The sequence below is a fragment of the Ambystoma mexicanum genome, chromosome 3q (assembly GCF_040938575.1).
Source record: "Ambystoma mexicanum isolate Mex_15411 chromosome 3q, UKY_AmexF1_1, whole genome shotgun sequence".
Classification (NCBI taxonomy): domain Eukaryota; kingdom Metazoa; phylum Chordata; class Amphibia; order Caudata; family Ambystomatidae; genus Ambystoma; species Ambystoma mexicanum.
The window spans coordinates 797,214,576-797,231,702 of record NC_090926.1 but is presented as its reverse complement, the minus strand read 5'-3'; the positions used below and the strand labels follow the sequence as shown (position 1 = coordinate 797,231,702).

General features: G+C 46.9%; 1 protein-coding gene across 1 annotated transcript in view; it reads right to left on the bottom strand.

The window, feature by feature from the left end:
* The window catches only part of ACSF2 (acyl-CoA synthetase family member 2), a 1,184,899-nt gene extending 1,168,609 nt beyond the window's left edge, over window positions 1-16,290 (bottom strand). The window contains exon 1 of the mRNA XM_069654880.1: window positions 15,496-16,290. Within this exon, the coding sequence (XP_069510981.1) occupies window positions 15,496-15,578 (83 nt within the window). The 5' untranslated portion in view covers window positions 15,579-16,290. The remainder of the gene's footprint in view (window positions 1-15,495) is intronic.
* Between the last annotated feature and the right edge of the window lie 837 nt (window positions 16,291-17,127).

Here is a 17,127-nt window from a genome sequence, read left to right as displayed (position 1 = left end):
TGCAAGTCAGGGGGAGCTGATGGAAGGCGACAGGGGGTGTTATTGCCACACTATTTTTTCTGCTTCTCTTTTGCGCGGTACTGTTTTTTTATATCACAATTATAGCATTATGTTGAAAAAGATTCAACATGTGTCTTAGAGCATGATTATTTGGAATTCATCTCTCAGACTCTTGTTAAGGGTTCGGCAGTATACAGCTTTCATTTTTCATGCTTTGGCAATAGTTTTCCTTATGGAGATGGGAGTGCATATGGAAGATGGACTGAGTAGACAGTGGAAGGTCAAAGTAGTGTGGGAGCTTATGGAAGGAAACAAAGGAGCAAATGGAAGAAGAGATCAGAAGACTGTGGAAGGGGTAATACTGGAGAGCCTGCGATTTTGTGAGGATGTGCAGGTGGAAGGCGAGAGCAGATTTCACATTTGAACACATTGAGTGAACCTGGGGAAATCAGCTTATGTCAGCAAACCCTGGTGAGAAGAATAGGCGGAGTCATACCCCTATACATACAACTCCAATAGTAGAAAAAGACAACTTAAAAAACATAACATTTTTTGCACTCATGACAGTGATTAACTACTCCCACCATAAGCTCCACACCCATGCCTCACCTACCTGGGACCATCTGTCAGCCTTGCCCAAGAATCCATTTGCCTTAAATCTGCCAGGGAGTGCAATCCTAACGAACCTCTTTATCAGACATTCAAGTAGTCTTGCGGGTAAATGTGCCAACCCTGGTCCTAACAACCTGGGTTTCAATCCAGGCTTCTGTTCCTTATAAAAGAAGTCTAACAGACAAAACCAAATTAAGGGCAAATGGATTTTTCAGATAAAGGAAGACATTTTTTGCCGGATCACGAATCTGAGAAAAGTTGGCCCCCCCTGATCACAAACCTGGCACACCCAGATCAAAAAATCCTGGAGCCGGGCCTGATTCCATCAAGGACACCTGCGCTTGAGATGACCTCAACAGGTTTCTTGCAGATCTACCATTTACGCAACTGTCACTGGAGGCTAGCGCCCACCTGGACCTACCGATCTCGCTAGCTGAAATGACCAGTGCAATCAACGACCTGCCAACAGGGAAGGGGCCAGGTACAGATGGCCTTTACAAACCATTTAAGTCACTGTTAGCACCCCATTTGCTTACCTGTGGCAGGAGGACCTCGAGGTGTGGGTGCTCTCCTGCACTATGAGAGGCGCTATAATCACAGTCCTCGTGAAACCTGATAAACCAGCAGCAGTGTGGGTGCTACAGGCCCCTCATTAATTAAAATGTTCACGAAAATAATCACCACCCGGCTGATGCCATTTATGCCTCACAGAGTTCACCCAGATCAAGCAGGGTTCATTCCTGGGAGGTCCACAGCGTTGAACCTGCATAGACTCTACAGTCTATGGGCTAGTGTTCCTCTTTTATATACACCTTCTATACACGGCACCGGTGGCCAGAGTGAGCACTAATGGGACACTGTCACCAAATGTTGCGATAGCTAGAGGCACTAGCCCAGGCTGCCCCCTATTGCTGCCGATACTCTCCAATGCTATTGAATCATTAGCGGACCTTATCCGGCATGAGCATAGGCACAGGGGAATCAGGATCACTGGGGAACCTTAAATGATATGCCTCTATGCAGACGATGCTTGGGTATATTTTAGAGACCCACAAATCCATCTTGCGCCCATTATGAGAGATATTCTTGATTTCGGGGAGCCGTCAGATCTGTGTGTGAACTTTAACAAATTGGAGATCTTCCCCCTAACTGGCGTCACTACCGAGCCCCGCGATCTAAAGGGGTTTATTTGTGCCCCATCTGCTAGCTTTTATTTTGGGATTGTCGGCACCAGGCATGGCACTGCGCTACTTACGCGCAACTACGCCATGTATATGACACAGCTTGTGACCAAACTCAAGAGCTGCACACATTTGCCAATGACTATAGCTGGCAAGATTGTGCTAATTAAAAATGACTGTACTCCCTAAACTCCAGTACCTCTTCCTTAAAATTCCACTATGGCATGGACGGTTGGTCTTCGAGGAGTTGCCGGCAGGGATCAGTAAATCCGTATGGCATTCTGGAGCAGTGTGGCTGAAATGGGCCGCACTGACCCAACCTTATTGGTGGGGTGGAATTGGCAGCCCCTGACTTCCGCTTGGACTAGGTTGCGGCACAAGCACAGTTTGCGGCCTCCTGGTTCCCGGACGGTCCAGCGCCCCATACCCTGCACCCCCTTCCTCACCCCCCCCCCATGTTAAACTGGAAAGGTACTCCACTGGTGACCGCAACCTGAAGTCATTGGTCCTCCCCTCCCAATTTGCAAATGGCTGCGAATTCGACCCTGCTAGCATCACCGCACTGGCTTGGCATAAAATATGGAAAGGGATGGGTATATCCGATCCATATCGAAGAGACTTCCCCCTCTAGAACTGTGTGCCCCCCTTACCTCAAGTAGATACACTCCAACGGTATACCTGGGCGCAGCACAGGTTCAGCACCATGGGTGCAATGTATTCAGATGGGAATTTCATGCCTTCTAGTGACATACCTATGCTTCAGTAGAGTAAATCCTCGTTGTGGTTACAGTATACAGATTTGCGTAGGGCATGCAGGAGGCAGTGGGATGGATTCATGGCACAACCAAGTGTGATACACAGTCCCAGGATATATTTTGACAGCGAGTGAGAACTGAGGACTGGTGTTGAACCTACATCCCCTAGTTCAGGGCCATGTGAAGATACCACAAACCAATGCCTGCACTAGATGGACAAGGGACATGCAGCTAGATATCACAGATGACCTTTGGACAGACATGTGCACGCAAATACGCAATGTGATATATAACACGTGATTCAAATTGATACAACTGAAGGTACTGCACCGTTACCATTACACACCCGCTAGGCTGAGCTTGTTTTCGCAAGAGCGAATGGGAGAATGCCCTAAATGTGGCAGCGCAGATGCTAAGTATTTCCACATGATATGGGACTGTCCATTGCTCTTGCCCTTCTGGAGGGATGCATCTATTGTACCCAGGTTGGGCTGTATGAGTAAATTTGTAGGCCTGTGCCTTCTGCTTGCTAAGCGTTGCATTCTGCAGCAATGGTTGAGCGCAAGAGTCCCCACAAAGGATCACTGGCTACAATCTAGCGTCTGGGCTAACGATATCGCCAAAGGACATACAGGGCCCACTCAGAGCGCGTCTCCTACACACGTCAACTCCACAAGATGCCCCTGCGGAGCCACAATCAGATAGGCTTAAGTGCAACAGCAGTGTGGCTGGGCCGCTGATTACTTTACTGGTCCCGTGTAGTCACCGACCTGTGCCCCCCTGGGATGCATCTAATTCTGTTCTGTGTGTAACACGAGCTTCTTGCCCTCTGCATGTCCAGTGCGATTGAATGTAATGTATGATGCCAAGTGGGTTTACGAAGAAAGTTCTTTTATGAAGTGACACATGTCCTTCTAAAATGTGTGTACAATTTAAAATGTGTTTCCTTCAGCCCTGCTTTTGAAAGCGCAGCCAGTTTCACTCCTTTGCTGACAGGAATGCAGAGACAGTACTAACATTTCTCCTAGAGCTTTAGGGTTGTCAAACTCCGGACCTCAAGCACCAGGATCCTGAAGGGTTTTCAGGATATCCCTCATTAATATTCATGAGAACATAGTTGCATACATGTGCAATAATTATATGCAAATGTATTTCATGAATATTAATGAGGGGTATCCTGAAAACCCGACATGTATCCGCCCCTCGAGGCCTGGAGTTAGACAACCCAACTAGAAGGTCTAATGACATCATTTCTTGTAACACTTAAGGCTTCAAAATGAGTTCAATAACAACTGCTGCACAAGCCAATGCAAGTAATGGCTGTAGGAAGCCCAATGGCGTTTCTTCGTTAAAGTTTGTTGTGCTCAAAATGGATAAAAGAGACTAACAAAAAGTACATATGTACATCGACCTTTACATTATCTTAATGCACCGTGAGTTACAGAGAGTGCTAGTTACAAACTATGCCTGACATTACAGCCGGACAGTTGCCTTAATTAGATCTTTCCTTGTAACATTAGACATGGTTTAGTAATGAAGTGGTCTACCCTTTGTCCCTGTGGGGAGACGAGCTTTCTAGTCTGAAAAGCATTCTAGTTGCTGTAACAGAAAACACATTTAGCCAAAGAATTGCCCTTTTCCTTTTGTGACTCTCCAAGATATTATTTCAGTCTAATCAATGTCAAGTGGGACCAGTGTTTTAATGGTACATTAACACTTGTGCAACAGGTCACCCGGCTATGAGCAAACAAATTCCTTCAAAGCATGCTTTATCTGGTCCCTCAGAGAAACCACATACAAAATTGGTATCGTCTTCTTTTTAAAATAAAACTGAACGCATATTTTGGTGCAATTGTGTCATTTTTCCACAGCTAAACACCGAGCCGTCACCCAATTTGGTACATATTTTGTTAGCTGGTGATAATTTCTTAGTGGGTTAAATGAACCTGTTGCAGAGGTCTGAAGTCTATATAATCCATGTGTTACAGGTTGGGATCACAGCAGGTATGACTCAACCAACTAAATAAGGTTGCATATTTTAAGGACCTTGGGAAAACAAATAGCTGACTAACTCCTGCAATGGACTTTGGCTTGATTCATATAGTGCCTACCCATATTGTAGCACACATCTTGGCACACAGTCCATTCAGTTCCTGCACTATGAAACCATATTTTAGTTCCGGTCTTACGCAAAAGAGCAACCAGAGTTAGTTTGAAAACATTTCCCTATATCTTCAGCCAAAAGAGACTGCAGCAGCAGGCGAGAGTAAGGTGGTAGCAGAGACAGAGGCAGCAGCAGAAAGGAAAACATGTGGCAGTAAGATGAAGCAACAGGGATCGTGATCTAGTGACAGAGCGATGGTAGACATATATTTTTCTGTGAGCAGTTTATTATCATCTTCAGATTTAGTAATTCATTATATGTGCGCTATCCTAATAAAACATTGGAGACTTTAACAGCACCTGGGTCAGGTGAATAACTCCTGGTCAGAGGAAAACCTTCGACACCTAGGAGCTACTTTCTGGAATCTGAATTTCAAACCCTGCGTATCCTTAGCACTACTGTTGGTTACTAGTACTTTATTGTAAACAAGTGTTCAGACCCTACACCCAACCATTATATCTTTCACAGTCCCTGTTAGGGGGAATTCTCAAAATGTGCTCATTTCCCTTACCTTTTGAGACCCCCAGAAACTTTGCTGGATTTCTAAGATTTGATTTTTTTTTTACCTGGGAAGAGTGCAAGCCTTTTTTTCCCACTCTTCCATGTATTTTGATGTGTGCTTTACTTTTGTGTTCTTTGGTTATGGAGTTTTAAAACAACTCGAGAGGCATCATCTTTTTTCTGTGGGTCACACAGTACCTTCAGTGCAGTGGCACAGGGGTGTCTTTCAGACTCCCCAAGGTTAAAACACCTTCTCTGGGACAGACTACTGTCTCCCAGAGCATGTAAAGTTAAATTGTCTTTACTAGTCTCTTAGAATGTACAGACCCAGCACACACTATCTTCCTATAGAGTGCTGGAGGGGTTGCCTAGCATCCCCAGAGTCAAAACACGTGTATAACAGTCAAATGTTACCCTGTCCTACTTTAAATAGCTGGTGGCAGGGGTTTAGATCAAACTACCATAATTTTTCCAGACCGCAAACAACGGTAGCTAAAAATCAGGTCAGCAATGTTTTTCAATATGGTGCCCAAGACCTATCTGTAAAAACAGACTCTGGACGACTTTTTTCACAGTTTTTTTTAGGAAAGGTCCTTCTTGTGTTTGTCTCTGTGCGCCAAACCAGGTTTGGTCCCTTTGTTCGTTGGCCTTTAGTGCACTTCACTGCTGAAGCCCTCCTCTGGTGCGAGGGTGGACAGGATGTGAGGGAGGTGCCTGAAACTCCCTGTGCTTAGTCTCCTAGGAGACCTGAATGCACTCTGGCATGAGTGGCCGGCTGGCTGTCCGGCAAGGACAGCCACCTTGCTGTGTGAGTGACAGCCAGGCTGGAATGAATGGGGGAAAACTGTTTAAAAGCAGGTCTCTGGACTTTGGAAAGCAGAGTCAACCACTGGAACGAAAGAACCGAAGACAAGCTGAAGGAAGAGGACTGCTGCAACTCCTGGACGACCGTTGAAGCCCTTCTGCAGGTCTGAATGCCTGAAACTCCGACGACAGAGAAGCCCTTCTAGGTTAACTTCTTCCCTTGAGTTTGGTGGGACCAGCCAACTCACAAGCCGCCTGGACACCGTCCCCTCCTGGTTAAATTGTCTGCAGAGTACTGTGGAAAACAGGATAGCTAGTGGGCGGGATACCAGTTTTTGGTCTTTAAGGCACTCGCACCTTAAACCGAGGTTTTGTCAAGCTTGTGGCCTCTTCCCTGAGCAGTGCAGAAACCTCCCGACGTCCTCCTTCTTGTCCCCACGACTGAAGCTCAGGAACAGCGAGGTCTGCTCGAACTGCCAGGAACAACTGCCTCAGCTACAGCTCTTCTTCACTTTAAAGGTAATGTGCAAACGCGGTCCAGAAATCTTTTCGGCCACAAAGAAAGTTTGTGAAACTTTCCCCTCTTTGAAGGCTTGTCCTTCCCTAAACAACCGTCTAAATTTTCGCCTAGCCACATTCTTCTCAAATCCGTGGCAAAGACTTAACCGTTTACTACCAGAATTGTGCTATCCTATACAAAGACTCAGAACCATTAACTTTTGCCCAGGCCTATGAATTGAATTGCTGATTGCAGTTCACTGAAACCCTTTGCCCTGCCTATGCAAGTATTTGTGCTATTGATTCTTATAACGTTGTCTTTTTACCGCTTTTTAAAGTAACTGAAGTGCCATTTTGCTCCCACTTCAGGGGGCTGAACTTGTTGAGTAACTTATTCGTTGTTTATTGTAGTGTACTAGTGTGTTATATTGAGCTGATCTTACTAGTGGAATGTTTTCCAACTGACTGTGTAAATAAATGTATATTCTTTTACCAAAAAACCTTGAGTAAGTGTATATTTGAATCAATGTATTTGTTGGTCCTTTGTGTAACTTGTTCTACTGCTCACTAAGCTCTTGAGATAAGTCTGGCTGCTCAGCCACTGCTACCATATAACTGTGTAGTACAGGCTTGTACCAAAGGTGAAATGTGTACTGACACTTGTAGTCTTAATTGCATGTAGTGTTCCCAAAGGTTACTGCATGTGATTCTGCCTAACAGTCAAGAGCTGGAACACCCCAGATATAGCTTCATATCTTTTCGGGCAGAAGCACAAAAATACAGACTCTCTACGAAGTGTGAAGACCCATGAGATTATAATTCTGCAGGAACCTGGACTAATAAAGACTCCTCCCATAACTGGGATGGGAGTTGCGGGGGTGGGGGGATATCTTGGTAGGGTACAAAGAAGAAATATCAGAATTTCTCAGCACCCCAAAAGAAGGACCCCCACACACATCGATCAAAATATCGAAAGATTTATGAAAGATGCAAACAGATATCTACCTCTTCGCAGTTTGCATGCCCCCTGCAGTTGGTCTATTTTGAATCTTAATAATATGATTTGAAATTGTGAAGTGTTTCAAAGACAGGGGAAAATCATCTTGTACAGGGCTATGAATGCCCATGCACGTTCTGACCTGGACATTATCTCAAGCCAAAAAGGGACAAACACCTATTCTCAGGGTATAGACTGAAGAATCCTATGGATCCTGCACTAAAACCTGCCTAAATCCTCCTCTCAGGTGGCCAGAGAAAGACAGGCACTTCCTGATCCGGACCTTGGGGGTGTTGTACTGCTGGAGGATCACCTGGGAAGAGACCAGGCCCAGGGTGGTGAGGAGATCCCATGGGATGAGACGCAGTATTTGTCCTCCAAAAGGGAGTGCCTTTCTGGGTTGCCAAAACAGGTAATGGCATATTGCCATCATAGTGTCTCTGATCCACATATAAAATCTGTGACCCAGGGTACACGCTCTGGTACATCTGAGCAAACCTGATCAATAGAGAGACCATATGAGACTAAATTCCCCCCTTATTACCTAAGGTATAACCCAAAAGGATCTAGAGAAAATGCCTTAAAATTAATGTTTTCCTCTGTAACCACCAATCTTACTGGTTCATCTTTTAATGAGTTTAAGGAAAATAAATCTACCCTTAAAAAGAGCTCAATTGTTGAAAACACGAACTTTACTAAAGGAGACTACAAGTCATACAATCCTAGAAGTACTGGGACAAGGAAAAGGGCTGAAGAGGCATGCTGTAGCTGTAATCAGGCAAGTAGGCCTAACAACCAACACCTGAAGGAACCTGGGCAGCATAAAAGGACCCATCAGATGCAGGCCCTAGGAAGGAGTGGAAGAAGCTGAACTGGGAGTGCGATGCGAGCTGTGGCAGTAGTAGCAGAAGGAAGAAGGCACCAGGCTTGCAAACCAAGCAGAATTGTGAGAACAAGAGGGACGTCGGAATGTGCAGACAGCAGAATGTGCCTGCTTCTTCTGAGAGGGTCCTGTTCCTCTAAACTCTGAAGTGCAGAGGCTGCACAGCGGAAGACACGCAGGAGAGCTGTCTTTCTCCATTTGAGCCCGATTGTCATGGTTGGCGAGCTGCGGACGTGCAGGAGACCGAGGTAAGAAGTCATTATCCAGCTGTGGGTTTTGGGAGTAAGAGGCACTCCCAAAACATGTGGCCGGACACCGGAGACACCTATACTGGAGAAGGGTGTGGGTCCCCAGCGAGCCAGAAGCAGTAGAAGTTGTAGCAGAAGTTGGGAAAGCAGTGTGCCCCGCAGTACAAGTTTATTAGAAGTGGGTGAGTAAAGCATAGCGTTCTAACACATTGCACGAACATTGCTGGAAACAGTTAGGATAAATTCTGGGGTCGACAGAGCCGTACCTAGGGTTCGCGGACCTCTAGCTCTCAGAAAGCCCTAACTCCTTCCCATTTCCCAAAGAAGTTGAGGTCCACACAAGGAGCAAAGGTTACTGATGTTTTATTATGGCAAAAAAGCAGGGATCATACACTTGGAGCAATCCAGTTCAGGCACATCTCGCCGATTTTGGGCTCGCAGGCCACTTTTATCCACCTGTGACGTCAGAATCGACGTCACTCAGCAAGTTCCGTCCCCGAACCTACCGCCACTCCGGGTTGGCTCCCCGAGTGGTAGGTCCAGTATAGGAACATATAGTGTGTGATATTATTGGTGGCAACTGTGTCAGGTGAGTACTTGGATCATCCCTACAAATTGCTACTTGAAAAGTGTTACATTAGAGAACCCAATGATTGGCTGGGGAATTCCGCTGCCAGCCCCCACTGTCCTCATTGGTCAGGCCGCGGGCCCCCAAGCCTGGGACTCCCGTTGTTCCAAGCCCGCAGGACACCTGCTCACGTACATTGTGTATCAATAAGGTGTGACTACGTGACAGTGTGTAACAATGGGATGTTTCTGCTAATGCCATGGGAGCGTTCCATTCCCAGCGCATACTCTAGTTGGATTTTTGCACTTTGTTGCGAGCCTGTTCCCAGACATGAGACAGCTGCATCTTCCCAGCCACCGGGCCTTGGCATCATGTCATTTCGGCCAGGTCACGTGTGAGGCGACCATCGGTGAGGCTGAATTAATTCGATTTGATTTGGTTTCTTGCTTGGAATGTTCCCTACTGCAGCCAGTGTCTTCTTGGCGCAGTAGACAAGGAATGTCACTTGCAACATCGTGACCTTGGCTGTTGCCGTCCTAGCCAGGGCTATTCTCCGTGCACTGCATCTTGTGGTTTGGGGTCTCTGCGAGACGATTCTAGCTTTCTAGATTTTCCTAAAGCCTACTTTGGCTCCGACTATGTATTCAGCATAACTGTCCATAGGTCAAGAGATGTCATGGTCGGTCAGGTCCCTTAAGTGCTCCTGTCCTTGCATAGGGTTAATAGCGTGTAGCATCTGCAAGCATATCCACAAGCTCTTCTGGCATCTTGCGTTTCTGCTGTGCTGTAGCGAGCCCAAGTGGCAAAATAATAAACATGCAGGCAGTATGTATATGTCACTGTCCTCTAGCTCATAGAACTGAACTCAAATGTTCTTCGTGTAGATTGGTGTGCGAGTGTCCCGAACGTGCGGATTGCACGGGTGCTTCCTGTCTGACGCAGCTATATCATCATGACGTCTCTAACGACTTACAACATGGTTTGTGGGGATGTCAGTCGATTTGATCCATATAATCGTCTCCAGCTCGGTCTTGGTTATCTTCGCTTGCTTTGGGTAAAGTTCGCATCACCGCAGGGTTGTAAGGTCAAACCTTGCACTTTCCTTATTATGTCTGCACCGGAAAAAAGGTCAAACCAGACAAAAGGTCAAAACATGTGTAGTGCAAAAGCTTTTAAGAAAAGATGAGAGGCAGATAGTATACAGTCTAGCCTCAGCCTTAAAGGGCTCCCACAATGTATTGACTATCGCCAGAAAGAACACTGCTAGCTCATTACAGAGTGGGTGGGTTGAAATAATAGAGCTATTAACCTTCCGCAAGATTGTTATCGGTAGATCTTAAACAACTAAGCACTATCCGAGGAGTCGGCTAAAATTATCTCTCAGAAGTACAATTTTATTAGCTTGCTGAAAATCCTTTTTTATTAACTGTCCAATGCAGTATACAAGCCTGCTTGTCTAAGCTTGAGTGTGTTTAGCTCTAGCGTCTCTCCAATTGTCACCCTAACCTTTTGGGTTGGCCAGGCTCCCCAGTAAACCAACGATTGTTGAGGGAAGCATAAGACATTGGTTTGGATTTTTTTTTTTTAATCAAAATTTGCGAGAGGGTTATGACACCATAAGATCTTGTCATACAAATGATTAAGTAAGATATTTCGGGTACCAGACAAATCATACCCCGATTAGAAAGCCTGTAATTCATTACACTGTATCTGATGCAATTAGTGAAAAAAATGCTTTATATTAGCCTTTGTAGTGGGAACATTAGGCTTTCTACCTATATGACAGCAAAATTAAATTAAAGAATGGTCGGTACACTACAACGGGGATATAGATACTGCAACACAGCAGTTACAGAGAAATGTGCATTCCTACTAACAGCCTGCTGGAACCCAAATGTCCAACAGCCAAGGGCTGCTCTTAACCGAGGGCAACCCTAATCCAAATTATATACATAATTGTGTGCCCCCAAAGACTTGTAGCAGTATTAATAAATAACTATAAACCACATCTGGTTTGATATGAAGGAATCTATGGGAGCATACATATATACTGGCCAAAACCCTTCTGATGTCATTTAATTATCATCCTGGTTTCTAGTGACCCATTGTGTACTCCTCTCTGAGGCTGAGTCACCCAAAATAAAGCATTTAGGTTCAGCCCTAGAAGTCACTTTGTGATGGAAGGTTTGTTATCTTCCAAGGAAGATAGGCTATGCCCTCAGGGGGACCAATGCTTCAAAGGCAAGCACTGCCAGGAAAAAAGCAGTCACATCAGGGTGTTAATCAGTGGAGTCTCTTTGATACAAGGCAGACAGGGGAGAGGGAGCTCTTACAGAGCCCAGGAGAGAAGTTGCAACCAAGGGAGGGGTTCCAACATCTTTGGATTTCTTAGACTACTCACTACCATTCACCCTACACCCGCTACCTGTAGCCCAAGCAGTCTCAGACTGACATCCCCAGGCAAAGACTCTTGTCACAGCAGGCATAATTTGAAACTTACCGAAGGCTTTAAAAAGGATCAATCCACTGTGGCAAGTATGTAAGGGGAGTAGCCCCGCTCTTAAATGAATAATCTTTTGACATCAGAAGATTTCACTGGAAGACTGAAGTGGGAGAATGGAAGACCAGGCTCCCGTCCTTCGCCTCTCGCGCATGGCCTAGAGGGTCACGACCCAAACACCCGCCACGAGAAGAGTTTGTCCATTTGCCAGACGACCAGATACCCTGGTACAGGAACATACGGATGTGTCCATCTGCCTGCCCAGCAGCCCGCACTGGCCATGCCGACACCTGCGGCACGGATCAACTAGACTAAAATCTACACGTCGTTAGAGATGCCATGACGACCTAGACAACGGGAAGCACATCTGTACAAATGTACACACTGGACATTCCCACACCAACCTACACGAAGAATATACTCAGTGCTATGACGTAGGCGACAGGCATATTCACGGACGTGCATCTTTATTATTTTTACATAGGCTTTCAGAATGCAGAAACGCAAGACGCGTCATGAACTCTTCTACTAGCTTGCTCACGCTTCTCTTGAAACCAGTTACCGCCATGAGAAGTATAATGAAGACAATACTGGTCATGAAATTATATGCTCCTATAACCTAAAGCACCTGTACACCAAACGGACAACTTATGCACCAGGCCCAAGGAGGCCTCAAACAAGAGCTCCCGTGGACATTAACAAGGCAAGAGTCAGTTGCTGATCCTGCAGAATGAGCTTGGCAAAGCAACCAGCCAAGGTCGCAATGTTGCAAACCTACGTTCCAAGAGCAAATCATCAAAGGCACGATGTTGCAACCTCGTACTCCACGCACCAACGTTAAAGTCACCCCGACAAATTAAACCAGACGCGCAGTAGAAAAACAATATTAATTGTGCAGAATTCTGCCTCTTTCACGGTCCCTCCCCACGTGACCAAGCCGAACCTGACGAGATGCCAAACCCAGGAGAACAGAGGCGTCTGGATCCCTCGCTACGAGACACTGGCAGATACACTTGAAAGGCTCAATCGACATCTGCAACAGTGGGAGCGGTCCCCCGTCCAGCTATGAATAAGTCCTCACATTGTCTGCATGTACCCATAGTGAAACATTGTTACAACTTACAGGTACACCGAGAGCTGGGAACGACGGTGGTCCCAGGCTGGGAAGCTCACGGGCGCACCAATCAGAACATGGGGCTCTTATCACTGACGCCAGCAAATTTAGCCAATCCTCAGGAGTCTTCATGTAACAATTCTCATGTATCTAATTGTAGGGACAACCCAGATATACCACCTGACTACACCTTGTCCACTAATATCATTTTCTATATGTGTGCTATACTAACCCTACCACTCGAACACCCAATTAAGAGTGGCGATAGGTTTTTTGTTAACTTTCTGAAGTGACGCAAGTAGCGCGTCATAATACCGTAAAAAGGGCCTGCGAGCCCCACGATTGTGTGTGTGTCAGGACGAACGCGTACGCTCCTTGACCCATCCCTGCCGTTTTGTCTAATAAACAGCAGAGTCACCTTGCTCCTTGTGTGCGTCTCATACTCTATCTCATCTCATCTGGGATATACACGGGAGGAGTTGGGGCCTCCCTGCCTGGAGGTCCGCGGACGGCCCGGCCGACCCCGGCAGAATTTCCCCCCGACAAGACCCTGAACTGTTTTTCCCAGCAACCAAACAGCCAAGGAACAGCTCTTTTCTGAGTCATTTTACTGGGCCAACACAGGAACCCTGGAGTTGCATTTGACACGTCACGCTTTTTTGCACCACCTACTCAACATTGTCTGCCTGCGCTGCAGCCGAATACCGCTGCAGCACTGTGTAACAATATCTGGACCTTGTTGCATCAGCTCAACACTTGGAGGCACCAGCTTGACCATCACGTGCCTGTTTTTCAGCCTATTCAAGCCGAGCATCACTGGACCATGTCCAACTGACTTCCCGCCGACGCGATCCATTGGAAAGTGCTAAGATGCAAGGCTCCAAGCTGTCCAGCCACCCAAGAAAAAGATAAACATACTCATAATGGTTCTATCACCCTGGCCTGCTTTTACGGGCTCTGGAGACATCCACTCTTTCACTTTTAAAGAATTATCCTTTGAACTGGGACATAGCTGCAGAGACCATTCCCCGTCTACCCCCATCTTCAAAACCAAATTGCTTCTTTCAATTCAAAGGTCTGCATATTCTGGCTCTTCCTTCACAAAAGTGAAATGCTTTTTATTTTTTTTTTAATAAAGAACCTTGATTGGGCATTTCCTTTATTTTGGTACCCAGCACCATTGTTGTTTGGATGCTTCTTTTCTACCTGAAACGCCTCCCGGAGAGTTTTGCCTACACTCGGCCCACGTTACCACAAGAGGCGCAGGAGGTGAACCTGTCGGACTGCGCCACTTCCACCTTTATACTTGCGGCACTGCCAGTTTAGTAGTAGTGCATGGCTGAGTACTCGTTTAATCCACTAATCCTCATTGTACACCTGCGGGGCAGTAGTCATCTCGTCAGACCGAGAAAAGCCAATAAACTTTAGCAACAGACTTTTCAGGATTTCCAATCTAGAGAACTTTAACCAGAGTTTGCTCCAGCCAACCAGATGAAAAGGTTGTTGAAAGTCCACAAATGTACAAGAAACTGCACTATTCCCATGCACCCAGTATTTCTAGAGGATTTCCGGTAAAGTCATAAAACGTGCGTCTTGGCACTTTTGGAAACTGGTTTCTTCGATCGAGATGATAATGTCAGAAGGGAACTATTCCAAAGAGCATTTATGATATGGCGTTTAAAAGTGATAATAGTGTCTACTTGTTTCCATTGTACTAAAGCGGCGAGCTGGATGTAGAGGTTTGAAAAAAGGAAGGGTGACGGATGGACTGTCCCAAAGAGATTCTTTTAAAGTTGCAGGAAAGGCGCCCCACAACTTTCTTTCTGCCCCCAGTAGTTGCACCTGTAGCAGGAATGGTCATCAACCCTACCCTATCCCACCATGGCATGGGCCGGCCTAGAAACCAAGAAAGCCCACCCTTGCACCTTAATCGCTGAGCCAAAACAAGGGGCACAGCCAAAGTTTCTGGAAGAAAAAAATATATATACCGGTTGCCAGTTTCTTGATACACTTTGCAGCTGTGACCGGCCAGCTGAGTTCAGGGTCCGCATCGCCAGACTTGCGGCGCGTGGCTTGCTACAAACTAACTCCTGCAGATCATTACATTATGTTCCCAACAGTACGTGGGGCACGGGGAGAGATGCGGGTGAATGGAGCCGTGCGAAGTCCCACACAGTAAGCACCCTGGGCTAGGAATGTTAAATGTGCGTTCTACACGCTATGGCTGCAGGCATGCATTCCATCTACTACTTTAGCATGTAAAACAAAACAGCATACTTTCACGCACACATAATTATAAATGAAGTGTACATTAAAATACAGACTTTGGCCATATGGTCACCTTATAGGTACCAGGCACACGCGAGAGTTTTATCAAATGAACAGCAAGGCTTGCGTTGCGGCTGTTCCAGCTTTTAACATGTATCAAACCAAAAGCTCTTATTATTAACAAGCTTATATGCACAGTTAAAGGCGCGCAATTTACAGTAGCTGCGGCAGTGTTGCTGGAAATACGGTGGGATGGACTGTGAGGGGGCACAGGGGATAGTCCTTCTTTTATGTTGTTGGTCGTCCTGGTTTTTCGTCTTGAAAGTCGTCACCCTACCCCATATAGTAGTATCCACCAGCCCCACTTCTCTTCTTCCCCCTTACGCATATGTTCACTCTTACCTGGTCCGGTGGTAAGTACGGATGCCCACGTGGCACCAGCCTCTGGGACCCCCGCACAGCACCCTCAGCACAGGGCAGGACATGGCTCTCCTTCGCGGGATACTCTCCTGTCAGCGGTGGCCTTCTCGTGTCACCCCCGCGCACCTCGGTTCCACCGGTCTTCCGTGGGATGATCCTGCCCCCGTGAGCGCGACCTGTCACCTCTGGGTCCTCCTGTGAATGCCAAGTGACGGCTCGTAGTGTTTCCTTTAATCGGTGTCGCACCTGTAAACCCTATATGTGTATATATATATATTTATATATCTAGTGGTGGAATCGCCTGTTGTCACGAGTGGAATTTACGCCCGTTCCTCCCCAGTCCTCTGCGTGCTACTCCGCATATGTCCCGCCAATCTCCTCTAATACTTCTCGGCGGGGCTCCTCCGCTTGCTCTGAGGTAATCGACTCGCCCGCTCGCTCCAGAGTGACCCCACTCACTCACTCACTCACTCTGTGTAGCTACTCGTTTTCTCCCGCTCTGGGTTGAAAGAGAAACTGGTAAGACCTAGCCCCCGGCGTAGCCTAAGCGACGAGAAGAAGTCACGCCTACCGTGCGTGTGAATCCACACCCATTTAGCCGGTGAACCCTGCCCAGCCAGCACAGAAAACGTGCCCACGGTCCTCGGGTGGCACGCTCACTATGCAAACGACACACGAAGTCGAAGTCGCACCCCTAACCCATGATAGGAACCATGCCCAGGGTGCATGGGCGACTATTCTATAGTGCACGGTGACTTCGCCTTCTGCGTATATGAGCACCAACCCAACTGCACATTCTTAGACTCTCCTCATAAGAGAGAGGAGGCGTGATCTCGCACTAGCCTCCTTGGGACGCTGCTGCCAAATGACAGGCTGGTTTGCACAGAAGGGAGGGCGCGGGGGAGACAGCCAGAGAGAGAGAGATGGGCCGCCCGCGGAAGAAGGGAGGGACAATTCGGGCGATAAACAGGACATACTGTCGACAGATGAGTGGAGTCTTCTGTGTGCTGACCACCTTCAGGGGTAGCTAGAGACAGACGTCATGCTTTTGCCTCTGAGACTGACAGATGTTGGCTTGTTGGAGCAATGGGCCAAACGTACCTGCTGTTAGGGAGAATTCTCTGTTTAGGCTGAATTTCCTAACCTAGTGAGTCCCCCAGCAGCTTTGCTGGATTTCTGGAGTTTGTTTTTTTCTCCTGCCAAGAGTGAGACTCTTTTTCTCCCACTCTTGGACATGATTTATGGTGTTCCTTTGACTGTTAATGTGTTTTATGGGCTATGGGGTCCTTTACACCATAGGGTCTCATGTGTTTTTACTATGTGTGTTACACCGCACCCTCCATGCAGTGACACAGGGGTGTCATAGTGACACCCCACCATAAACTCCATACCCTGGGACTGACTACTGTCTCCCAGGGCATGTAAAGTCACCATTGGCTTTACTAGTCCTAAATTATGAACAGAAACCAGTACAAACCATCATATTGTGGACGTACTGGCCGGGGCAATTCGATTGCCCCAGGGTCTGTTAGTCGAGGGGGCACGTCTCCGTCCCCCCTGATCGAGTTTTGGCTGGTGGCAGTGGATACTACTTTTTTATATTCGACCGCGAAT